This window comes from Myotis lucifugus, unplaced genomic scaffold, assembly GCF_000147115.1.
Source record: "Myotis lucifugus unplaced genomic scaffold, Myoluc2.0 scaffold_100, whole genome shotgun sequence".
Lineage (NCBI taxonomy): Eukaryota > Metazoa > Chordata > Mammalia > Chiroptera > Vespertilionidae > Myotis > Myotis lucifugus.
This window is the reverse complement of record NW_005871148.1, coordinates 107,283-134,861: the sequence shown is the minus strand read 5'-3', so window position 1 is coordinate 134,861 and position 27,579 is coordinate 107,283. Positions and strand designations below refer to the sequence as shown.

General features: G+C 36.5%; 1 protein-coding gene across 1 annotated transcript in view; it reads right to left on the bottom strand.

Annotated features, from left to right (window-relative positions):
* GPATCH8 (G-patch domain containing 8) overlaps positions 1–27,579 on the bottom strand; it is a 75,903-nt gene that overhangs the window by 33,312 nt on the left and 15,012 nt on the right. The window contains 2 exon segments of the mRNA XM_006092454.3: positions 11,477–11,549; positions 20,783–20,857. Of these exon segments, the coding sequence (XP_006092516.1) occupies positions 11,477–11,549; positions 20,783–20,857 (148 nt within the window).

Here is a 27,579-nt window from a genome sequence, read left to right as displayed (position 1 = left end):
TACTTGAGAACATAAACAACCTCCTCTTTAATTATGCAGGGGCTGCGAGAAGGTGTTTCTTCAAAGTGAGAGAACTAGCTCTAGCTTCCAATTTCTCATTTAACTACTCATTTTGCTAAATCAGTATTCAGGGCCCAAGGCGGGACTTTTCTTTAAAGAAGTAATATCAAAGATCAGCTGGACAGTGATGAAGTCATCTGCTTCACTAAAAGAAAGCTAAGAGGATTTGAGGGGCAGGAGGGGAGTCATCAAGACCTTCCTAAAAAAAAAAAATATCTATATCTGTATCTACAGATATATAGATATATCTACAGATATAGATACATATATAGATACGAGTAAAAGGTCTGGAAAATAACCTTAGATCTTCAGTGCCTAGAAAACTATGTGCATTTGAGTTCTGCTATGAATGAGTAAAACTCTTGAATTAGTTTTCCTTAGAATTTGTTGTCTTTTTTTTTTCTTTTTGGTGCCGAAACCCGGGAATTTGTTGTCTTTTAATGAAGTCTTCTTCCCAGGCCTGCCAACATCTTTCTGCATACAACAAAGTCAAGCTTTGAATGAGACAAGGAACTCCAGAGAAAAGTGGCATCAAAAGGGCTATCAAATTTCAGTTAGTCCACTCAGAGGTGACTCACAGAAAAGAAAAAGGTTGGCTTTAAAAACAATCTGAAAGTGACATTACTGCCCAGGCCAAGTAGTAATTTCTTTCCATTAAGAGGTTCCAGACATACAGGAAGAAGTTATAGCATTAAAAAAAATCCCCTCAATTTATTCATTTGTGATCAATGATAAATCCTATCATAAAGAACACCACGGTGGAACACATGAATAACAACTCAGTGATGAATTTCAAAAGGTAGGTAGCAACTGAATGTTTGCTAATATGATATTCTCTAGAAAATTTAACTTCTTTTAAAAATAAATTGAACTCTCTATCCAGGTTCCCTATTTCTTGGTTTCTTTTGAAGGGGGCAAATATTTCTTAAAATCATTAAGAACATTTTGCTTATTTCACTCCAAAGAAGGGAACTTCAATCAAAATACTAAATACTTTCCTACAAAGAAATTGTCTTCCTCAGCCAAAGATCTATAGATGCTATGACTTTGATCTGGCCAACTAGAGAGGGGAAAGAAAAAAAGAAAGCATATCAAATCTAGAATGTGCCAATACTGAATTCATGTAATGAGGGAAAAACTGATACTCGTATTTTTAAATAAAAACTTTAAATATATATACACATATAAAATTATATTGTACACCTAGAACTAATACAATGTTGTATCTCAATAAAATTTTTTTGAAGAGAAAAAACTTTAAATCATGTTTTATTGACCAACGAGAATTGTACTTTCTCTATTTTAAAAGGCAGTTTTACTTCTACAGTGACAAAAATGCTAAATGTTCATATATGTATCTCTTGCTAAAATATAAAGGTATATGATTTATAACTGGAGAGTAAGGCCAAAATAAAAATCCTTTGATTGCCCTCTGTTTCTGAGAACCATCCCTCATGAATTAGTTTTTATTTTAAAACAGTTAAAGATATACCAATCTTCCAAAATTGGCCCCAAAGACCTGGGATGTAGAGAAATACTATTTTTTTTCTTTTGAGAAACACGACTCTTAAAGAGACAAAATCCAGGAATAGAACAACTGGGAAAAACATATTAAAGGACAACCAAAATCTGGTAATCACCTACACTGAAGGTACATGGCTTCCTATAGAAATAAATTAGAAATGAAGCTTCCAAAGTGATTAAAAACTGGTTGGATAGTCAACAGATGTAAGAACGTAATTTATCTCTACTGCCTTTCCACTTACTAAGATTCATTCAACAACAAATATTTATTACAAATATTTAATATTACCACTTTAAACTTCTGGCATGAGGAGAGGGAGAGAGACACAGAACATTTGTGGAGCCAATGCATACATGACTCGAAGGCTTAAAAATGTCTGAAATTGTCCTTTAAAGATGTTTAAAATTGTTTTTAAAGTCTAATCCTAATAAAGCAAAAGTATAAAAGCAACCAAATAAAGTAAATCTACTTCTAAAAGGCCATTAAATTGATAAAACTGAGCTAACATCTTTAAATCTATTTTTTTCTTACTTTAAGCGACTTAAATACATATGTGAAAATCAAGAGTAACACAAAACTAGGATGACTATTCTCTGACTTGCAAAACTATTAAAAATAGGTCTCTATAGTAAGCTATATGTTAGTGCATTTAAATATAATTTCATTTATTAAAATAGTGATTACATACAATTTTGAGAAACACTGAGTAAAAAAGGGTACATCTATGTCCAAAACAAAGCTTCACTTTTGCAAACTTCTCTTGAAACTGATAGTCTTCATAGCATAAAAACAATGATTACTTTTAGCATCACTGAGATAACTGTAACATAATATATGCTACCTCTCAATAAACATTAACTGAAAACACCAGGCACATTAATTATTCCCTACTTTAAAAAAAGGGGGGGGGGAAGAAAAAGAAAAAAAGAGACTTCCAACACAAAACAGAATTCAAATTTTCCAGTACTAAAAAACTAATTATATTCTTGCCATAGCCTATTTAGTGATCTATACAACAACTAGATTAATTTGATTTTCAAATACAGATGTTTTCTTTCTTTCTTTCTTTTTTTTATTGATTTCAGAGAGAGGAAGGGAAAGGGAGATAGAGATAGAATTCATGGGTTGATGCTCAACCACTGAGCAACGCCGGCTGGGCAAATATAGATGTTTTCTAAGGGCACAGTTTAACTATGACCTGCAGGAATCTCCATCCTTTCATCTTTCCAAAGTATCAGAGCTGCTTTCTAGGATAAGGTAGCTCAAGTTTAATCATATAATCTATTATGTCAATGAACAGGGACAGAGAAGGGGCAAAAAGACTTTAGTATTATGGAATCAGAATGTTAAACCAGGAAAGGATATCTCACCCAGGGATGACATAAGATAGTCAAACCTTGGGAGAGGTAATAAAGGGAATTCAGGAGCACTTTCAATTAAAAAAATAAAAACCACCTACAGGAAATATACTTTTACTCCAGTTAGGACTGTTTTGGTGAAAAATTATATCACCTCACTGAAGGCTGTCTCATGCTAACCATTATGCTAAGATCAATTTATTTTTTAAATGGAAAAATCAATTTAATAAATAAACTTTCAGAGTAAATAATCCAAAACATGAGACTTAGGGGAGAGGGAAAAACAATGTTAGGTCCTTGGTTAAACACTTTTATGCTCTCAGTTTTACTTATGTTTGTATCCTAAATAACTGACACAGTTTCTAGGATAGAGGGGCATTTAATTAAAAAATATTTGTTGACTCAAGAGAACGAACATGTTCATAATGGGTCTCAAACTCATTCAGGTATAAATACACAGTGGGGCAAAAGTAGCTTTACAGTTGTTCGTATGGAAAATAATACAATAATTAATAAATAAGAATATAAGAATAAACTTTCACAACTGATTAGTGGTCTCTAGCCTTAAGAAATCTTCAAAGGTGTACAGTAATTAAAAAATAAGACTTGGTCCTGGCCTGTGTGGCTCCGTGGTTATAGTATCGGCCCGAGCACTGCAGGGTCTTGGGTTTGATTCTTGGGCAAGGGCATATACCTGGTGGGTTGCAGGTTCAATCCCCAGCCCAGGTCAGGTGAGTGCAGGAGGCAACCAATGGATGCCTCTCTCTCACATTGATGTCTCTCTCTCACATTGATGTCTCTCTCTCTCTGCCTCTCCCTCCCATTCTCTCTAAATATCAATGGAAAAAATATCCTCGGGTGAGGATTAACAACAATAAAAAACACAAGACTTGCTCTGGCCAGGTAGCTCAGTTAGTTAGCGTGTTGTCCCTATATGCCAAGGTTGTGGATTTAATCTCCAGACAGGGCATATACAAGAATCAACTAATGAATGCATAAATAGGTGGAACAACAAACAGATGTCTGTCTTTCTGTCTGTGTCTCTCCCCCTTTCTCTCTCTAAAATTAATTAAAGGAATAAAAATAAAAAGCAAAGTAACCCTGAGGGCAAGAATGATGTCTGATCTACTCTATCCATGGCTTATGATAGTAATGGCTGATATAGCTAAAATATATTATTAGCTCAATAAATATTTGTTGGTTGTCTTATTGATTGAACCTTGTAAACAGAATGAGATATAAAATAATATCAGACCCCATTCTTACTTTTTTAACTTTTGAAATATTTTAATAAACACTAAGGAAGAACAAAAGCTGAATTATAAGGGAAATTCAAGTACAAAAATAAACCCACTTTATACAGTACAATTTTCTATCTTGCCACAGATAATGTCATTCCTGAATCAGCATGCCCTATTCCCCAATCTATCTAGTGACAAGATATCTGCACTGTAGTCCCAAGAACTGGCACTCTTTGCAACAACCTTGCCTGGGTCAAAATAATGTTAAACGTTAACAAAATATCCTGAAGATATCAGGCTTAAATGTTAAAGATGTTAGAGCCCTAAAATAAAAAATAAAAACACAACTGAAAGTTAACAGTAAACTAGTAAACACAAAGAACTTAAAAAGTCATGAGTCTAGAAATTCTATGCATTGACTAGTCTGTGCAAAACTAAGGTGGCATTATCATTTTCACTAGAACAAAAAGATTTTCTTCTGTGGTTATTTATAGCAAAGGATTGGTTCAATGAAAAAAATCTGTCATGAGTTATCTCAATATGCCATAAATGTGGCTATATTCTAGGTCAAATCATGTGGTTATTACAGAAAGAGTTATGTAAGAGAAACCAGCACAATGCCTATACACTGTAGAATATGACACTAAAAAAAATAAAGAGCCATTTATAAGACAATTAAAATCAGCCCTTATTGTTGCAACAGAATAAGGGTTCCATTCATCTTGAAGGGTGAAGACACTGTACTAGCCATTCAAAACAGATGGGCTTTGCTCAACAATGTGAATTTAAAAATGGTTAAGACGGCGCTAGCTGGTTTGGCTCAGTGGATAGAATGTCAGTCAGTCTGTGGACTGAAGGGTCCCAGGTTTGATTCCGGTCAAGGGCACATGCGGTCAAGGGCACATGCCTGGAGTTGCCAGCTCGATCCCCAGTAGGGGGGGTGCAGGAGACAGCCGATGAATGATTCTCTTTCATCAATGATATTTCTATCTCTCTCTCCCTTCTCCCTTCCTCTCTGAAATCAATAAAAATATATTTTTTTAAAAATGGTTAAGATGGCCCTGGCCCATGTGGCTCAGTTAGTTGGGCATCATCCATGCACCAGGAGATTGCCAGTTCCATTCCCAGGTCAAGGGCACATGCCTAGGTTGTGGGCTCGATCCCTGATTCCACGCCCCGGTGGGGGATGTACAGGAGGCAGCCAATTGATGTTGCTCTCTCTTTCCCTCTCTAAAAATCAATAAACTAGTCTTTAAAAGAACAAAAATATATGGTTAAGATGGTAATTTTACATTATTTTTTTTACCACAACTAAAAAGAAAATCTCTTGTATTTTATCATTATTACTAGAGGCCCGGAGCACGAATTCGTGCACTGGTGGGGTCCCTCTGGGTTGCCTGCAGGGATCAGGCCGAAACCCGCAGTCCAACGTCGCTGTCTGCAGCTTCTACTTGCCGTTCCCGCTCATCCCAGCCCCACAGTGCCTGCTGCGGGCTCGCGCCCAATCAGCCCGGATCAGGAGAGGCTTGCGCTCCTACAGCTGCACTCACCAGCCATGAGCCCTGCGTCTGGCGCCCTCCCAAAGGGAGTGGCCTGCGGGATTGGGCTGAAACAGGCTCTCTGACATCCCCCGAGGGGTCATGCAAGAGGGTGCAGGCCAGGCTGAGGGATCCCACCGGTGCACGATCAGGCCGGGGAGGGACCACAGGAGGGCTCCAGGGTATGTCCAGCCCATCTCGCTCAGTCCTAATTGGCCAAACCCCAGCAGCAAGCTAACCTACTGGTCGGAGCATCTGGCCCCCTGGTGGTTAGTGCACATGATAGTGACTGGTCGACTGCCCCCTGGTGGTCAGTGCACGTCATAGCGAGCAGTTGAGCAGCCTTAGTATATCATTAGCATATTATGCTTTGATTGGTTGTTCAGTTGTTCTGCCATTCGGTCTATTTGCATATTACCCTTTTATTATATAGAATTTTTATTGATTTTAGAGGAAGGAGGGGTGACGGTGGAGGAGCGAGGGATGGGGAAAGAGAGAGAGAGAGAGAGAGAGAGAGAGAGAGAGAGAGAGAGAGAGACATTGATGTGAGAAACATCTATTGGTTGCCTCCTGTACTTGTCCTGACTGGGAATTGAACCCATGACCTTTTTGTTTACAGGACTATGCTCCAACCAATTTAAGCCACACCGGCCAGAGCTCTCTTGTATTTAAATGAATAATAGATTTATGAGTTATTGAGTGTTTATTCTATACCTGCTACCATGAGATGGAAGTAAATAATGGATAAACCTAATTCTTCTTTTCAAAGAGCTCAATGTTTATAGAGAACCAAAATTCTAAAGTATTCTTAAAATATTAATAATTTTCTATCACTCCTTGTCTTTCTCCAGTTTCTAGCTGTACTTTAAAGTCTCTGGTGCTTACAATGAAAAATTCTGGGATTCAAACAGATTAGCTAGCCCCTAAGAAATGCCTCCAAATTTTAATTCCTGTGTGTCTGAACTAAGAGAGTAAAATTAACAATGTTCCCACACATCTTTGTATGGGGAAAATGATGTTTCAAATAGCAGAGAAAGATCAAATCCAGTCTTCAGACTTTCTTATGAGTAATCATCTCCATTCAATTCAACCCAACACTTACAACTATGCAAACCAAAGGAACAGATTCTATCAAGAAGTTATTTCTATTTCTATCCCCCCTCAAAATAGGTGAATGCTTACTAATAAATATTAATTTGAAATATACAAATTAAACATCTCATTTATGTCACCAATGAATAGAATTTGTATAGGTATAATTTAAAAAGCAAAAGTTTTATAGAATGAAATGTCCTGCTTCACGCCCTGTCCTCTTTTCTAAATATATAACTTGTTTGTCATATTTTGGTAGCCATTCTAATGGAAATTTTAGCCTTTTTCATTAATAAAATAAATTTCTTATAAAATACACTTTTTACTTTGTGTTCTTTTCATGTTTACATTTGATCCTACTTTAAAACATCAGTGCTTCTATATGGAAGAATGAGGAGATTCCATGTATCTACTAAAAAAGTTGTGATGTAGTTGCTTGCTTCCTTATTCTCACATTCTGTGATTTTTTCACTTGTTAAATCATTCAAGAAATAAATTGAAATTCCACATGTTCAATCTGCTCTGAAGCCCCCACTGTACCTTTAACTTCACAACTATACTGCACTCCATTTATTTGTTACATTTGTCTCCCTATTAGACATGAGCCTCTGGAGGGCAGAGGCTATATATTAATCCTTGAACTCCTAAGAATTAGTACGGATCTGGCACATTCTAAGGATTCAATAAATGTATGCAGAATAAAAAACATGAAAAGCAACAACAGATACATGTAAATGAATAGCAATTATCATTTAGGAGTTTATAGTCTAATGAAGGTTAAGAGATACATAAATATAAATTATACAAGGTAGAGCATAAAAATGCCACAAGAAAGAAACAACCTATATAATAAAAGCCTAATATGCAAATTGACCAACCGACAGAATGACCTGCACTGACCACCAGGGGGCAGACGCTCAACACAGGAGCTGCCCCCAGCCCGCAGGCCCCAAGCCAGCCAAGGCAGGTGCAAGTGGGGATCCCCCAATTGCCCCGCTGGTCGTCCCACAGATCGACCCTGATGGCTGGCTAGGCCTAGGGACCTTACCCCGTGCACCAGGCCTCTAGTAAAGTATAAGAAAAATGTAAGTGAGGAAATTACAGTATTTTCTTTTTCCCTAGAGACCAATTACCAACCATCCCTAAAAATGAGGGCAAGGTTCTTACTGCTCAATCTAGCCTCAAGTTGCTAATGAATATATACAAATTTATATTAATCATGAAGAATACAAACGACTGCTTCAAGTGCCCTAAGGTAAAAATATCATATTCAAAGCTATCTCCAATGTTTTGGGCCAGAATTAACTACTGTATATTTCAGTTCTGTAGTACCTGCATTTCTCACCACCATCACATCTTTCTGGGAAACAGAATTTATATCCATTAGAGCATATTAATTATAGCATAGGGCTTGGCACAATTATACTACTCTTTTTTTAAAAATATATATTTTATTGATTTTTTACAGAGAGGAGGGAAGAAGGATAGAGAGTTAGAATCATCGATGAGAGAGGAACATTGATCAGCTGCCTCCTGCACACCCGCTACTGGGAATGTGCCTGCAACCAAGGTACATGTACCTGACCGGAATCGAACCTGGGACCCTTCATTCCGCAGGCCGATGCTCTATCCCCTGAGCCAAACCAGTTAGGGCTATTCTAGTCTTTAGTATTGCTCAGACTGTCAGTTTCCTTATCTGTAAAATAGGAATGATACCCACCACAAAGACGACTTCAAGTTAGGTAATCCATGAACACTCTGTAAATATTTAATAAATCCTTATTACAAAGGATTAACACTAGCCCTGACCTGTGTGGATAAATGGTTAGAGCGTTGGCCTGTGCAATGAAGGATCGAGGGTTTGATTCCCGAGGCCACCAATTGATTACTCTCTCTCTGTCTCTCTCACACATTGATGCTTCTCTTTCTCTCTCTCCCTCCCTCCCTTCCACTCTCTCTAAAAAAAATCAATGGAAAAAATGTCCTTGGGTAAGGATTTAAAAAAAAAAAAGATTTACACTAAACCCAGGGAACAAGGTTTTGCTAATTAGACATATATAAATTGACTGTACACCGTGCTTCATAGTTGATTTTGTTATTATCCTTTATATTTATACCTCCCTTTCCATTTCCATTGCTATCACTATATCTTAGACCCTTAACTCAAACCCAAACAATATTCTAAATGGTTTTCCATTTTCATCTTCAGACATACTTTGACCGGATTAGTATTTAACTTGTAATGCAAATGTTCTGGTTGGTATAATTGAAAGAACAGCTCAAATATCAGAAAATTTGGAATTGGTTTCAGCACTATCTCTAACATATTTTGGAACCTTAAACCTAAATTACTTCATCTGTAAAATAAATCTTGATTACATTATCTTTAATATTTCTTGCTATAAAGTCTATACCTTTCCTCTGATCAAAAATTGCTCTTGCCCAGATGTGGTGGCTCAGTGGTTGAGCGTCAGCCTATGAACCAGGAGGTCACGGTTCAATTCCCGGTCAGGGCACATGCCTGGGTTGAGGACTCAATCAATCCCCAGTAGGGGACATGCAGGAGGCAGCCGATCAATGATTCTCTCTCATCTCTGATATTTCTATCTCTCACCCTTCCTCTCTGAAATCAATAAAGATATATATTTTTAAAAAATTGCCCTTGGCTTACAAAATAAAGTTCCAAATTGGAGAGGCCTTAAAGGCTTTTACATTCAGTATACTAGTTAACAGTGTGAGTTATGGAGTCAGAAAGACCAAAATTTGAATTCTGATATTGTCATTTACTGATTGCTTATTCTTTGGCAACTCTAGACCTGTTTCTTGTTCTGCAAAATGGGAACAACAGTAATTATCTCACAGACTTGTTTTAAGAATTAAATGAGATATCTGTTAAGTGCTTAGCACATAGTAAACACTCGACCAGTACTAGATTTGTGCCTATTTGAACAAATTTCCCATTACTGCCCTCTAGTTATGGTTTCCAAACTAGTCCTGGCAACCTAGAACTTTACTTCAACCAAAACAACTGTAGTTTCTCTTCCTCCCCTTTATATATTAAGGTTCAACTTTTAAACAAATTGTGGAGATTATGCTAAAAAAAAGTATAAAAACCCACTGTCCCATGGGCATTCTCTGATCCAGCCAGCCATACCTACTCTTTGCCAAATGTAATCATCTTATATTTGGTAATAACTATTATCCTCCCTCCTTAAGACTTCACTATGAAGTCTTCCCTAGTCATAATTCCTCTGAGTCCTTTACACACACACACACACACACACACACACACACACACACACACACTCATTTCCAAAATGCAAAAAAATTGTCAACAGTAGCACACCTCTCCCCAAAGATCCCTTTCAGATATAGAAGTACAATGATTCCCCATCATTTCTGAGGTATTGTTCACATGTGCAAACAATAAAACAAAAACAAAGACTAAACAATAGCTCTTGAATGTCAGAGAGCAAAAAAAGGTGTATGAAGTTGGCTGGTTTCCAACTAGCAAAAACTCAGAAGTAGAAATATTAAGTATTTTGTTTTTATCCAATGATTAGCATAGTTAAAATAAAAAATAAATGCAATGGAAACTTTAAGCCATACATTTTCTACAGTCTGATCGGAACCTGAGAACTGGCCTCTCTGCTCAGAGAACCATAGGAAACCTCTATTTCCATTTATGTTTCATACTAGAGGCCCAGTGCATGAAATCTGTGCACAGGGGTGGGGAGGTCCCCTCAGCCCGCCTGCACCCTCTCTAATCCGGGACTCCTTGGGGTATGTCCGACTGCTGGTTTAGGCCCGATGCCAGGGATCGGGCCTAAACTGCCAGTCGAACATCCCTCTCACAATCCAGGACTGCTGGCTCCTAACTGCTCACCTGCCTGCCTGCCTGCCTGATCACCCCTAAGTGACCCCTGACAGCCTGATCACCCCTAACCACATCTGCCTGCCAGCCTGGTCACCCCTCACTGCCCCCTCCCCCGCCAGCCTGATCGCCCCCATGCAGCGGGCTGTTCAGTCATTTGATCATCCTTCACTAACCCCCCTGCCGGCCTGTTGCCCCACGTAGCCTGCTGTTCGGTCGTTACTGTGAGGGCATCCTGACCAATTTGCATATTACCCTTTTATTAGTATAGATAAAATGGGTTAATTTTCTCTCTACTACTACATAGACTATGACTGCAGAGAAAAAGAGCCAAGGCAATAACCAGCTACGGGGAGAATGAGGGAGGGGCAGGGTAGCACAAAAATTAAAACCTGCTATTGAATGGTTCTCTTTAAAATACTGAAGCCACAATACAACATCACTAAATGACACAAAGCATACCCTGCTACTACGTATTTCTTTTATTCAACTCACTGACTACTTCCACCAAAAAAAACTTAAAACAGGTGGAGCCATACACAATATTTTTGACCAGAAAGTATTCATGACACAGCAGCTTACTCTTACAAATTATTAGCTTAATAGTGACTTAAAATACTGTTATAAGAAAAACAGACTATTCCAGGGGCGGGGAGTGGAGGGGAGGGGAGGAAGAGGGGGAAGAAACAAACAGCTTTTTAAAAAGGACAACAAATATATTCAGGCACAAGATCTGCATCAGAAACACTGTTTTCTTTCTTTCTTTTTTGTACATTCAAAAAACTTACCCTGAAGAGATTTTCCCAATCCCTGGCCCAGCTTCCACCCATGTTTCTGGAGTAAGCGATGTCCAATATTATCCTGACAGACAGAACAGAAAGACAAACCAAAAATATTCCAATAATATATTCTTCCCTTCCTAGTGACAATTAAACAGGTGATGAGCAAGAGATAAGTCTACATATATGCATGCAAAAAGGTGCTAATAATAGGGGGTAAATGTGCCCAATAAAGGGACATTAATGTAAAAAGAAATGCTGGCTAGTATTTCATATGAAAATAATATAGGGGGTAAGGTCCTTTCTGATGGTGTGCCGGGCAACTTTTGTACATAACGTTTTAAAAAGGAGAAAAACGGGAAGGGGTAAAGAGGGAAGAATACATTTATGAAGTTCAAAACTAACATTAAAAAAGCATAAAATCAAGGTACTTATACAATCATATCCACCACCTAGACAGCACCACTTTAAGATTATTTTTTTTTAAAGAAAATCTATGTTGTGTTTAGTTATTTTGTTTGTGTGTCAGGCTTTCATGGTACAAAGTAAGTTGTAAGTGTAAGACTGCCCCACCACTAGAAATGAAAACACAATCAGAGCAAAATCCAGGCTAGACTTGATTGGTTTTTATATATATATAAAATGTAAATATTTAACTAGCATGCAGCCAATATTAAACCGAAAAAACAGTGAGGTTAGTAAAACAAGAAATTAAATTGATTAAACAGAAAAATAAAATGAGCTCAAGCACAGACTGAGTGATGCATTTCAACATGTAATCTAACAAAAATGCTAAAATGTTAGAATGAAACAGGCCTAGCAATAAGTTAACAGTAAAGAACCATTAGTGCATGTAGGGGGGAAAAAAACCAATATACATAATGTCTCATCTACCTAGAAGCACACCGGAAAAGGTATTTCAATGTAAATTGTATGAAAAGACACCAGAAACAACAATTAAATGTCAGCTTTTGTGTAAGGAGTCAAGATCTTAGAAACCTCTGCATACCTTTGTCCAATTCTTTGTTTTTACAAATACTGTCCAGTATAGAGACAAAGCTAAAATAACCATTAACTGTGTCAGATAAAAAGATGCTGCTTATCCAGAGGAAGACACTTAAAAATTATTTTAAAAGTGTTCTATATCTACTAAAGTTAATTTAAAGTACTAATCTAGTATCACCATTTGAAAATAACCTCATTATTTCCTGAAATCAATTTATAAAGCTAACAAAACCATAAATCTCTATATAAAAATCAAACATCTTATATGAAACTGCTTTTTATCTTTAGCTCCATATCAATGATAAAATGTTCTTTGGAGTTATAGAGGAAAGAAAAAATTATTGTATGGTTACCTTCTCTGACAGAAAGAAGAGGAAGATTAAGGCTCCCCAATGTTTTTTGTGTTTTTTTATAAAGGACAATTTCCTTCTATAAGTTTATGACAGCATACAAACTGGAAAACAGGGCTGAGCAGCTGATTACTTCATTGATGGAGGAAAAAGAGATCAGGAGAGCCCTGGCCTGTGCAGCTCAGTTGGTTGGGCATCATCCCATGCACTGAAAGTTGCTGGTTCCATTCCAAGTCAGGGCACATACCGGGCTCAATCCCCAGTAGGAAGCTGCCTATGTTTTCCTATCACATCCATGTTGCCCTCTCTCTAAAAAGTCAATTTAGCCCTGACCGGTTTGGCTCAGTGGATAGAGCGTCAGCCTGCGGACTGAGGGGTCCCAGGTTCGATTCCGGCCAAGGGCATGTACCTTGGTTGCGGGCACATCCCCAGTAGGAAGTGTGCAAGAGGCAGCTGATCGATGTTTCTCTCCCATCGATGTTTCTAACTCTCTATCCCTCTCCCTTCCTCTCTGTAAAAAATCAATAAAATATATTAAAAATAAATAAATAAAAAGTCAATTTAAAAAAAAAAAAAAGAAAGAAAGAGATCAGGAGACTTTTATAAAAACAAAAATGAAGCAAAAGATAATGAGCCTGGCTGGCATGGCTCAGTGGTTTAGCATCGACCTATAAACAAGGAGGTCATGGTTCTATTCCCAGTTGAGGTACATGCCTAAGTTGTGGGCTCAATCCCCAGAGTGGGGCATGCAGGAGGCAGCGGATCGATGATTCTCTCTCATCACTGATGTTTCTTCATTTCCCTCTCACTTCCTCTCTGAAATCAATAAAAATATATTTTTTAAAAAGGTAATGAAAAACTTGTTTCTAAAACAAAAGATACTACTGCTTTAAAAAATACACACACACACACACTAAATCATTATGATACACAAAAGGTCACTAGAAATTTTTTTGCTAGGAACTGAAAGAATTAGAAAATGCTGCCGAGGTGATAACTTCTGTTATTAAACATCACAAACACTTAATCTAACACTGCTGCCTCTTCTTCCCTTCTCTCCTCTCAAATGAAATGTCGGGAAAAGCATCCCCTTAACCAGTACTGAGTGCCTAAGTATTTATAAATAACTTCATTGTAAAGAAAGTAAGTAACAATTAAAAGTCTTAGTACAGCCCTGGCCGGTTTGGCTCAGTGGATAGATTGTCGGCCTGCAGACTGAGGGGTCCCGGGTTCGATTCCGGCCAAGGACACATGCCCGCGTTTCGGGCTTGATCCCCAGTGTGAGGCGTTCAGGAGGCAGCCGATCAATGATTCTCTCTCATCGTTGATGTTTCTATCTCTCTCTCCCTCTGAAGTCAATAAAAATATATTTTAAAAAAAGAAAAGAAGAAAAAAAATAAAAGTCTTAGTACAAGCAGTGTTAGCAAAATATGAAAAGATAAAGAGACCTTTATTATATGATTATGAAAATAAACTTACCTGTACATAAAATCTTTATTTTATATCATAACTCCTACAACTAAATAACTACAGAAAGGACAAAGAAAGCAGAATGACTCTAAGATTAAGTAGTTGATTAAATTATTGTTTAATCTTTTAACAGGCTAAAGTTAGAATTGTACTTGGCACAGAGATTTAGGGTATTAAACCATGCTGACAATAATTGCTGCCCCCCTTTTTTTATTTAAAAAAAACTCAATCTTTGGCTAAGTGGAGATGAGACATTATGCTGACTGTGTTATATTATGAATGCACTAAAATAAACAGACAGATGAAGCAGTACGCTATTTCCAAAAGCAGTGCAAGTGGAGTGAAAGCATTTCCATACGAACCTGGCTTTAAAAACTGGGCTGTCAAAAGAACAGTTAAATGTAACACAAAGTAAGAAACTGTCCATTCACTAATGGTCGTTTTTTTTTTTTTTTGTCTTGTTTTCAATTCACTGCTTGCAATTAATGTATATACTAAAGAGTGAAAGCATAAGTAAATTCACGAGTCAAGACCAGCTGAGAGGTTCAAGAGCAGCGTGTTGTGACTGACAACAGTGAAAGGAAAAGCAAATGTTAAAGGGAGAAAAAAGAAAAATTTAGGGTTATACACAGTAGCACCACTTTTACAAAACCACTCAAGATGGCTGTCACCTTCTCAAAAAAGCTACTGATACAAAATGGTAGTGGCCAGTCTCTTCTAAAACTTCAGGTGAAAACTATTCTTTAATTAAATCTACTTTCCCAAGTATGACTAGGGAATGAAATGTCAGGAACTATATTAAAATTATTAATATGCTACTCTATGTCCTTGTGATTATAACAAAGCCAACAAAAACAACAGACATATATCCAAGAACTTCTTAGATCCACCAACTTCTTAAATTTAGTGAATGACTAATAGCGAAAATCTGGACCTTTCCTATCATTCCAGACTACCTGCTTTTGGAGGAAAATAAGAAGCTCTATGACTCTGCAGAAAGGGTTAGTATTCAGTATGGTCTCTTTTCCTACCAAAAAAGAAAAAGAAAGTTTTATAAACACTTGTCAAAAATCCAATAGGTTTAAGGATGGGTAACACAGGAAAGCATACCAAGAAGCCTTATACAAAGTAGAACAAAGCAGACTTATCTACATCTGAAATGATAAAAATGTTCATGAAACTTTCACTATAAAAGAACAAGGGATTCAATCACCAGCCTGTGAAAATAATTAATCTACTTTCTCTGTTTAGGGCTGTGATTTTGCTAATTATTCTCATGGATGTTATTTATAGCCCAAACAGGTAATCTAGACATAACAAGAGCAATGAGCAATAAATTTAACTTCTAAAATAGTAACAATTACTATTTCAGTCACTAACAGTGACTAAAGTATCTTTTAGTTTTTTTATTTTTAAATAAAATATATAATGTGGCCCTGGCTGATGTGGCTCAGTTTGGTTGGTCGTCACCTTATGCACCAAAAGTTTGCTGGTTTGATTCCCGGTCAGGGCACATGTCGGGATTGCAGGCTCAATCCCCAGTAGGGGGAATGCAGAGGTAGCCAGTCGATATTTTGCTCTCACATCCATGTTTCCCTCTCTCTCTACCTCACCCTTTCTCTCACTCTAAAAGCGAGAATATGTCTTAAAAATATTAAAAATATATGTATTATTTTTTAAAATAATATATAATTGGGAATTTAATTATAATCTCATAGAACCAAAAATAAATGGAAATTTTTTCTTTTTTTAACACAGCTGGTTTACGACTAACAAGGGGGCATGACAGCCTAATGCACATGGAAGAACTACAGGGAAATACTAATTTTAAAATAATTAATAAAGCAACTGAATTTTGTTCAAGGGTGGTAGACAAAAAGCTAGTTTTCCATAACCTATTAGTTACTCTCTATGCACAAGACTCCCAAATGGTGGCAGGGTGGCATTTTCTTTGATTAGGCATGAACAGTTCTTCTTAATTCTGGTTTAAAAGTCTGAAGCTAAGCTGAAAACCCCAACTATTTTTACCTTAGTTAGCTTTTAAAACTTTTTTTCTAGTTCAAAACTTAAATGTATAATTGCCCAACCTGCGTGGCTCAGTGGTTGAACGTCGACCTATGAACCAGTAGGTCACGGTTTGATCCCCGGTCAGGGCACATGCCCAGGTTGCAGGCTTGATCCCCAGTGGGGGGCGTGCAGGAGGCAGCCAATCAATAATTCTCTCTCATCACTGATGTTTCTATCTCTCTCTCCCTCTCTGAAACCAATTTAAAAAAGGGGGGGAGGGGGATACACAAACTTAAATGTATAATTAAAATGCTACATTTTTATCCTTTGTTCCCCTCCAATATATGTGAGGATATAATTTTTAAATAAGATCTTTGAAAGAAAAATGTATTATAAACTACCAATATACTGAAAACACAACAAATAAACAAACAAAACACCCATTATTAATTGTTTCAGTCATTCCTCAACATTTCTGTTTATTAACTATTAGGTAGAAAACTTTCCCAGGAAACTGCTCTGCTTCATAAAGCTGTATACCATTCAAAGTAACAATAATTATTTTGGCAATAGTGACCACCAATCTGTATAATAGGAGTTTGCCAAAACACATAAAAATTTACTTTTTTGTATGGGGCTCATTCAAAATTTTTATAGCAAGAAATAGAATATTAATCATGTCTCAAGAGAAATTATATAATTATGCCAATGACTAGATGAATATTAATTCCACATTGAATTTTCTTTTCGTTGACAGCCACATTCAATTTATAACATTTAGTCTATATAAACAGTGACAAAAATGGTTAAGTTTCTTGAGTGGATTGTAAGTTTTGCTGACTGTGTATTAAAGACTCTATAAGCAAAAACCAAATGCTACTAGGTGAACCCATGCAAACAAGTTGTAAAAATTCCCAAAACAAAAAATCTATAGCTCACTACAGATGACACAATGAAGACTGGAGAGAAAAGCCATATAGTAATGCTACACCATTCAGCTCCAAGAAGCACATTATTTATAGTGCAGTCCACATATGGTCACTGCTAAATGTCAAATCAGCAGTCTTACAGAGTTACAGTTTGGAACTAGTGGAGTCCACAGATCTAAACAGATATTTAACAGGACAAAACCAATTATACATAGACTTCTAAAACCCTAGTGAGCAAAAGGAACATCAGCAACTGGAGTTTAAAAACTTACATTAATTTTTAAAACTTGCTTGGTCAACCTGACAACTATAAAGATAGGATTTTAATCAGTCAGGTAGAAAAAAGACCAACTAATGGTTGATGGGTAGTTTAGTTCCAACTGCAACAATGACAACATATCTTAAGTCTATAATGCAGGCATTTTGCCTTATGAATAGCTTATAATCACTCTCCCTTCTGATCTGTCATCTTCTTTCTATAGTAAAAGTCATAAAGGACCATATGTCCTAAATCACACCAATCAATTCTTGGGAACTATGGTGAAATCCTAGACTGGGCTATCTATGGTTTTAGATTAAGTTTTATTTGTTTTCTAAATATTTTATCTTTAAGTATGTGACGGTCATCATTATTATGGCCGGGACCTAAAAATTTCATTAAGCAGTAACTTAAAATTTAAGCTTTAAAAAGTTTTTGTAATAAGGGTAAAATGTTTAATACTTTCCACCTTCTCTCTAATTCATACTAGTATAATCAAGTTGTCTAGTGATTCTTTCATAATTTTCTTAGAACAGTATTTTATTCTTGACTAGAAATTTTACTCAAAGATATTTAGTTGGTTAAAATATAACTTTATAATAAAGATTATTAAATACTTTACCAATGTTAGATTTTTAAGTGTTTTCAACATTTTCTGATTGAAATTAAAATACCTGTATCATTTCATTAACAAATTTAAGCTTCAGAAGTTTACTGAAAGCATAATGCATTATTGCATCTTTGTGTTTCATTTCCCATCTTGCTGGTTTGCAACAAATTTACCCTATTACAAAACAAAAAGAGCTTTAATCCTATACTCACAATAACCCTTCAAACAGGCATATTCTTGGCACAAACCTGTGCAGAGACTTCCACGGTTACCAGCTGCTGCAGATTACCTTTGTTAAATAAAAAAAAATGACTAGACCTTTAGCTCCTGCAATGATCTGTAGACTCCCAAAGCTGCATATTTCCAGCCACTTTTGAGTTGCATGCTGTAGCAAAACAGTCAGTACCTCTCAATAGATATTGCTGCAGAGAAAGATTTTAATTCAGCAGATAGATATTCTTTCTGTGTGTTAAAAGCAACCATTTCCCCCCTAAGAATAAAACAACTCAATATACTCAGCCAGTCATAAAACTAATATATATGTACTTGGTGGGGATTCCTTAGGTTAGAGGGCACTTCTTTGTTGGGGGGGGTGAGGGGAGACACACCACACTTAATGCCAATTATTTTGAGTGTCTTTAAGAACTTTAAATTTATCTCCAAATGATTTGATAACAGAAATAAAATTCCCCTATCTTATGTGTCCCACCTTTATCTAGCATAATGTACGCTATGAAGCTCCTCTTCCTCCTATCTAAACTACCACAGCACAAATAATGCATATATTTATGTATTTTAGGAGTAAATTTATATTAGAAGTATAATTGATTAATATATATCTGATCATACATCTATTTATAAAAAATTAAATATCCAGTCTGAGTGCTATATCATTTACTATTTTAAGTGGAGAAGACACTATTATTTAATAAATAAGGCATATATCAATTCCACTGCTACTCACGGACATTACTCAACAATGACTATTCAGTCAGACTGTCTTCTGATAGTGTTATCCCTATGACATGTGCTAGAAAAAATCCTGGACAGTGTGAGAGGAAAAAGATCATTAGTCTCACATGCCAAAGGAATGAATGTCCCAAAACCCTTAAAATTAGTCCTAAAAGAAAGCTTTAAAAATGTCATATATCATTTAATTTAGTGCTTTTAAAAAATCTTTGTTGAGAAAAGTGATAATACTAGGCTGCAAATTTAGTCTAATTAAATGTCTGCTACTGTTAAGTCAGAGTACCCCAGAATTATATTAATCAACCATGTAGAATAATGGTACTTGAGCCTGCTTCTGACAGTTCTCTGTTCTTAAACTTTGACCCAAAGAAACATTTAAACTAAAATAGAAAACTGATATAGAACAAGGCAAAAACTTCAGGATTTTTTTTTTAACTGAGCAAAATGGGCTTGGCATTTTATCCTAAGTCAAAACACAAGACTGGGCTTTCAGTACATCAGATGTGAATTCTCCCTCTGCAGCATTATCACATGCGTCATCATTTACTGCCATGCCTAAGTCTAGCATCATGCCAGCACGTTAAGACAGAAGGTACTATATGCAGTGTTCACTGGACCAGAAGAACAGAAATAAGGGGAAGTGGGGGAGAAAGAAACCCTAGAGAAGAAATTAAAAAAAGGCAGACCGTGCAATACAAACCAGATCATGGCTGCTTAGCTAATATGGGCCAACTGCTGTGGAAGAAAAATGTCGAACACCCCAAGTTGTGTAAATTTCTGTAAACATCTAAACACACACACAAACACACAACACCAACCTAATTTAGGAACATAAATATATGTTGATCCTTTACTATGTTATAGTTGTGAAAATAAAAGCTAAAGTTACAATATCTGTGCTCTCTAAATTGCCTTATTTTCCTGCGGGAGGTGAAAAAGCTAGTGTATTTTAAAGGGAGAGAGGGGATGTCTTGACTGTTGTTATCAAGATTAAGATTCCCTCTTTGATTATTTTTCATTCAAGCTGAACTCACCGAACCCTTATTCAGTATGTACACTTAAGCAGAAATATTAAATACTGACAAGTTTAGACATTTTAACAATGGACTGTGTATTTTGAAAATAAAGGGCTTCTCAAAATTGAAACAATGTTTAAAAATTAAGATTTTAAAAAATTTAAGAGTAAAAAAGAGAAATCTTCTTGTTGTATTGCTTTGTTATCAATATCCAAAACTAAACTGTGTAAAGAGATAGGAATAATCAACTTTTGACAAAACCCAGACATCTCTGAAACCAAATTTACAATGTTTTACAAAAGTCTGTCTGGTAAATAAAATGTGTTAGTCTTTAACTATTCCTAATAGAACATTACATTATATGATTGTGTTGCCCAGGAAAGGTGAAGCTTTTAAAGGATCAAAATACATTTTACTCAATTTATCAAAACACTAAACTTTTAACTTGCTATCTTTAACAGAATATCAGTATGGGCCAAATGATATTTTTTCATTTTCATCAAAATTATAAATTATTTCAGACTGATAACCCAATGTATTAAATTATATCCCAAATTCTCTTTATTGTCAGACATGCAAGAAAACAACTCTAGACTGTTCTATACGTTATTAATAAGTTTAACTTCATTCACATCAAGTGTCACACGAACACTAACTAACTAACTAGCTTTGACCCAAAATTAAGCACTGATCATCTTACCGATTCAATAGGCTTGTCAAGTGATGCCTGTTCAATTTCCAAATGTCCTTCTTCATACTGATCAAAGTGATTACCCTGAAAAAAAAAAAAAAGACTACAGTTATTTTTTCAAAAGCAATCAAATGAGGGGTTATTTTTAACTTTTCATTCTTTTGTAGTAGACAATCAAAACTGTGGCACAAATTCAGACTTTTAAAACATCTAAACAATTTATTAGGAGCATAGTAATATGAACTCTTCTTTCAATGGCAAGCATTGAAATTATTAACTAAAACACTACCAACCACTGGGATACTGGCTTTCTTAGACTGACTATATTACGAAGACTACAGAATCTTAAAAACAAAGGGCCATATTATGTTTTACTCTTCATAATCAATCTTGTACTAAAGAAAATATGTCATAGTAATAGAAAGCAAATAAAACCGATATTATAATACTGTTCAATGTTGGTAACATTGCTTTTTACTGAAACTGTAAAAACATTCCATTTTCAATCACCAAAACTAAACTCCCAAGATTCAAGGAATTAAAAAACACAATCTCTTGACAAAGTATCTCAAATGCAGCTATTCCTTAAATGATTTGCCAAGAGATAAACAAGCCTGTATAATGCCATATGTGACCATAATCAGGCAAGTTATCACTGCAACTAGAATAAATCAAAACAGTTGAATTGAAGATGAAGATAGGTTCAGACAGCTTGAGGTTCTTTCTCATCAGAAAGGAAGAACCAGTAATTTGGCTTTAAATCAGAATATCAATTTTCTGGCTCCCTTCTTGTTACAAAGTAAAGGGCACAAGGATCTGTGAGTCCTGAATTGACCAAAGTTAAAAAATTACACTTCAGTCTAGCCTAAATTAAATTAATTCAGTGTGGAATGGTATGACAATTTGAATGTTAACCTAACAAAAAGATACTTTGCTTTTTCAAGGCAAACTTTTAGTTGAATAAATAAACTGTAACCATAGAGCTGTAAAATAATTTGCCATACTGTATCATAAATATATGCTTGTTTCATCAGACTGTAAAGTCTTTTAGGACAAGAACTGAGTCTGGTTTACCTCTTCCAACCCCCAAAATTCAATATAATGGTTAAACATTAGAGGATAATTAGGTGCTAAAATGTATGGTAGTGAAGAAAAAGTTCTGGAACTAAAAAATTTTTCCAAAATCTTATACATCAAACGTAACAGGCCACAAACTAAGCTCATTTTTTGCCAGTCTTCTCAATAATTGACACTAGAGTCACTCTTTTGCCACTGAGAAGTTAGCAATATATATTTTTAAAAGGCAGCTACCAATCATCCACACTGTAACTTCAACTGTAATAAATTTCAACTTAAAAAACTGATCAATTCGGATGGAAAAAATAATGAAGGACAATGAACCATCTGGATTCAAAAATTTTAATCAAATGATCTTTTCAAGCAAACCAACACTTTTTACAAATTAAAAAGTAAAAATACCCTCCTGGTATTTTCACTAATTCAGTCTACAATAGAGATTTGTTTAGAAAAGAAGCTAAGAGAGAGAACTCAACTTTAACAATTTATTCCTTGATCTTGCTGAACAGTTCATTTGTAAAGCTACCTTTGAGTACCTGTTAATAGGTATCAGGCACTATGTCCTTCACAGGCTTCATCTCAATTAATGCCCACAATGACCAAACAAGGTAGGTGTATCATTATTTCCATTTTCAGATGTAGAATTCAGAGGATGTAAGATATTTTCTCAAAGCTACTTAAATAGTAAGTAAAGAAGCCCAAATTTCAAATCCAAATTGCTACAACTTCATACTTCATGCTCTTTCTTTCTCTTATGCTACTTTGTGACTTTCTTTTTTTCCAGGGGGAAAACTGGCCAGGGGAAGGAACACTGGAAGACGAATATCACATTTTCCACAGAGATAACAAATTTAGAATGCAGATGATATTCACCACAGCATTTCTCTAATATATAAAAAAATAGAAACAAATGCCCAATGGGGGAGAGTTTAATACTATTCTATTTATGCCACAATTAGGGAGCCATAAAAGTTTTAAAGCTATATAAAAATATGTTAATTTTAAGTTAAATACAAAGGGGGAAAAATAAAAAATATAACAGAAGTAATTCTGTTATTTGCAGATTTTTAATATTTCCTACAACTTTTGTGATATTATACTATGTTAGTACATTTTTGGTAATCCTATATAATAAAAGGCTAATATGCAAATAGACCGAACGGTGGAACAACTGAACAACCGGTCACTATGGTCACTATGACGTGTGCCGGCCCCGGGGGGGGGGGGGGGGGGGCGCGCAGAACATGGCAGGTGTCGATAGCAGGCAGGCGTCGGCCATGGCGGGATGGTGGAGCAGGTGAGCGGGGGCGCCAGAACAAGGTGGGGCGCTGGTCACTGTCATCGGGGCGAGCCTCTGGTGGTAACTGAAAATTCTTTGCTCCCACACATTGCGGTCCTGCCCAGTGCTCGCACCGGCTGCCAGCACAGGAGCTGCCACCAGTGCTGCTGGCACCCGGCGCCGGTCCCGATCACTTGATGCTGTCAGCGGGTGCGAGTGGCAGCTGCTGGCCCTGATCGCCCTTGAGGGCTTCTCCACCTCTCCCTGCTCCTGAGGGGCGATCAGGGCAGCAGCCACCACTTGCACCCGCTGGTGGCACCAGCCCCAATCACTCCTTACCATCAGCAGGTGCAAGCGAGGCCGGCGCCATCAATGCGTGGGAGTGGCAGTGGCGGGAGTGGAGCTGCTGACAGACAGGGGACAAGGGCCATGGTGGGAGGGGCTGGGTAGTAGTGCGGAGGATGGTCCAAGACCTGCCCCTGTGCCCACTGCAGCCGCGAGACCCACAGTTCCTTTCAAGGTGCACGAATTCGTGCACTGGGCCCCTACTTACAATATAAGAGCCATGACAGAGGTGTAAATAAAAAGCTGGGGCAGCACAGACTAGAAGTGTCAGGCAAGACTTCAAAGTGGATGTGAGCTAGATCTTAGCCAGGGAGGAATGTGGGTGGAAGGGTACAAGGCTGGTTTTATAAGGCACAAGGATTTAATCTCTGATCTATCATTTACTCTGTGCAGCTAGTAGAGTGGTGTTAAGATTTGTTTTAAAAAACTGTTCATTAGGATTTTTTAAAAAGTAGGGGGTACTGAATTATACAGAAAACAAAGGGGAAATTCATGGAGAAGGTAAAAGATAATGGAAATTTGGAGGGAATTGCCATAAAGATTAAATAGCTTCTTCCTCAAAGAAAGATAAGTTAAGAAAGACTATATTTGTTGGTCATTAAGGTGGTCAAAAACACTGTCTCTTTCTTTAACCATAAGAATTAAGCATCTTGCCCTGGCTGGTCTGGCTCAGTGGATAGAGTGTCGGCCTGAGAACTGAAGGGTCCAGGGTTCGATTCCAGTCAAGGGCACATGCCTGGGTTGTGGGCTTGATCCCCAGTAGGGGGCATGCAGGAGGCAGCCAATCCATGATTCTCTCTCATCATTGATGTTTCCATCTCTCTTCCTCTCCCTTCCTCTCTGAAATAAATAAAAATATTTAAAAAAAAAAAAAAGAATTAAGCATCTTTGGTTTTCCTTGAACCAGATCATTTAAAGCAAATTTTTTTTCCCTATAGGAACAATGTTAAATTTTAGATCCATGCTCCTAATGAAAGCTTTTATATCAAAAAATTTTAAGTGTACCTAACAAACACAAATAAACAAATCAAAATGTTTGCTTTAAAAGATTAAATATACAATAAAAACTAGAAACAGGGTTCTACTGTGCTACAGAGTATATACAGGCACTTATGGTAAATAAAAATATTCTTGCCCTCTAGTAGTTTTTAGAAACTGTCAGAGCTAAGAAGAGTCTAAAGAGACATAACAACTAAATTTAATGTAGTATCCTGTATGAAATCCTGGAATAGAAAAAAAACATTAGGGAAATACTAAGACTATCTGAATAAAGGCATCTATAAAATAAAAGCCCAGCGACCCTTATGGTGGACCGACCAGAACAATTGGTCACTATGACCCACAGGAGCTGCCTCCTGGTGGTCAGTGCACTCCCACAGCTGGAGCGCCACTCAACGAGAAGCCAGGCTCACAGCTGGGCTGGCAAGTGCAGGGCAGTGGCGGGAGCCTTTTCCGCCTCCGCAGCAGTGCTAAGGAACGAGCAGGTGGACGGTTAGGAGCGAGGGGTCCTGGATTGCAAGAGGGCGCAGGCTGGGCTCGGGGACTCCCTCCGCCCCCCATGAATTTCTAATTTTGTGCATCGGGCCTCTAGTGGAAGAATAATAATGTATCAATACTGGTATATTAGTATGGTAACAAATGTGCCATACTAATTTAAGATGTTAATAACAGGGAAAACTGGATACAGAGTATATGATGTATATATATATATATAGAAATTCTGTACTATCATAGCAATCTTTCTGTAAATCTATTTTTCTGTAAATCTAAAACTGTCCTAAAATAAAAAGTTTATTAAAAAGATAAAAAGTTTCAGGAAGGGTCAGTACCACTTCTTTTAGCTTTATAAAATACTTCCAGAAACCTTATCCTAACAAGCTTGCGAGATAACTCAATACGTCAAGTCCTCAAATAACATCATTTTGTTCAGCCATTTCATTATAACATTGATGAGATGCCATAAGAACTTAACTCTTGTTCATATCAATTAGCCTATGGCAGTGATTTTCAACCCTTTTCCTCTCAAGGCACACACAAACTAATTACTAACATGCCATGGCACACCAAAAAATATACTATTATGTTTTTTTTTGCTGATCTGACAAAATCTATATAATAATAAAAGTGTAATATGCTAATTAGACCAGACAAAGCCAGGGCTGCAAGGGAAGCCCCGGTCCTGGGTGTCAGAGGAAAGCTGGTGCCGGCAGCTGGGGCAAGGAAGGCCTCCTCTTGCACGAATTTTGTGCATCGGGCCTCTAGTAAATAAATTAAAAAGTATAATTTTTATTCATTCATACCAGATGGTTACTGTTGTGCTGGCTGTTGTCATTTTTTAATTTGACAATCTAAGGGAAAAGAGATCAGTGTCCCTAACTAAATAGTCAGATACTGCACGTTTTAATTTTTTTTTTTTTTTTGTGGCACACCAATGTGCCTCGTGGCACACTGGTTGAAAATCACTGTGGTTTCTTCATAGGTTATTTTGCTTAACATCCAGAACCTGTAGATGGCATTCACTGAGGACTCACTGTACAGAGCTTAGGGACTCTTTATTATTGCTGTTTTACAAATAAGCAACACAGAGATTATCACTAATTCACAAAATCTTCTGATTTTTAGTACCATATTCCCACTGTATTACACTATACCAGTGATGGCGAACCTTTTGAGCTCGGCGTGTCAGCATTTTGAAAAACCCTAACTTAACTCTGGTGCCGTGTCACATATAGAAATTTTTTGATATTTGCAACCATAGTAAAACAAAGACTTATATTTTTGATATTTATTTTATATATTTAAATGCCATTTAACAAAGAAAAATCAACCAAAAAATGAGTTCGAGTGTCACCTCTGACACACGTGTCATAGGTTCGCCACCAAGGCACTATTACAAAACCCAAAGATTAAAAAAAAAAAAGTAACCTTGCTTCCATGATTCTGAAACAATATTCTCTATAGAAAGCAGAGTTAGTAAAAACCTAGTTATCACAAAAGACATGGACAGCCTGGCCGGCATAGCTCAGTGTTTAGTGTTGACCTATGAACCTGGAGGTCACCGTTCGATTCCTGGTCATGCTTGGGTAGCGGGCTCTATCCACAGTGGGGGACGTGTAGGAGGCAGCTGATCAATGATTCTTTCTTATCATTGATGTTTCTCTCTCTCTGTCTCTTCCTTCATCTCTGAAATCAATAAAAATATATTAAAAAAAAAACATGGACAGACTGAGGAACTATTACAGATTAGAAACAAAAAAAACAACTAAATTCAATCAATGCCATAAGAACTTAACTCTTGTTCATATCAATTAGCCTATGGCAGTGATTTTCTTAGATGGGATCTTAGAACACAAAAGGGGCATTAGAGGAAAAAGTGGTAAAATTAAAAAATAAGATGTATGGTTTAGTTAATATTATTGTACCAAACTTAATTTCCTTGTTTTGATCATTATATTAAGGTTGTTGTATAGATATTGCTGTAGGGAAAGTTGGTTGAGTGGTAAACCAAAACTCTATACTATTTTTGTAACTATAAATCTAAAATGAGTTTAAAATAAAAACAAAAGACTTTTTGTAATGGGATAATCTCCACTCATATTATTCAGAGAAAAATCAGTGCTGAAAAATACGTTTGCATGCTACTCTTTGGAAATGTAAGGTAAAAATGCTTGTATATGTATTATATATCTCTGAAAGAACAAACATGTAATTAGAAACAGTGGTTGTTTTTGAGAAGGTTAAATGGTTTACTTTTTGCTCTGAATCCTTTTATTCATCTGTCCCTTTTAAATGCTGTACTAAAAAAGCAAAACATAAAATAAAATTTAAAAGAGAGGAGAAAAAGTAAATATAAAATGTGATTTCAACCCCAAGGGCACAAAGTATAGAAGTAGTGGTGGTAGTGATAAATACTTCATTTTTTGCCTTTCTCCCTTCCTCACAAATTTTTTCAAGTCATTCTAATCAACTAAGGCTTAATAAGATCATTCCTTCCAAAAATAGTCAGTACTGCATCTGATCTAAAGGCCTCAACAGGGATTTGAAGTTTTTGATGTTTTTTTTTTTTTCGTTACCCTGCTTTCAAAACCTCATTTAGATCTCCCAA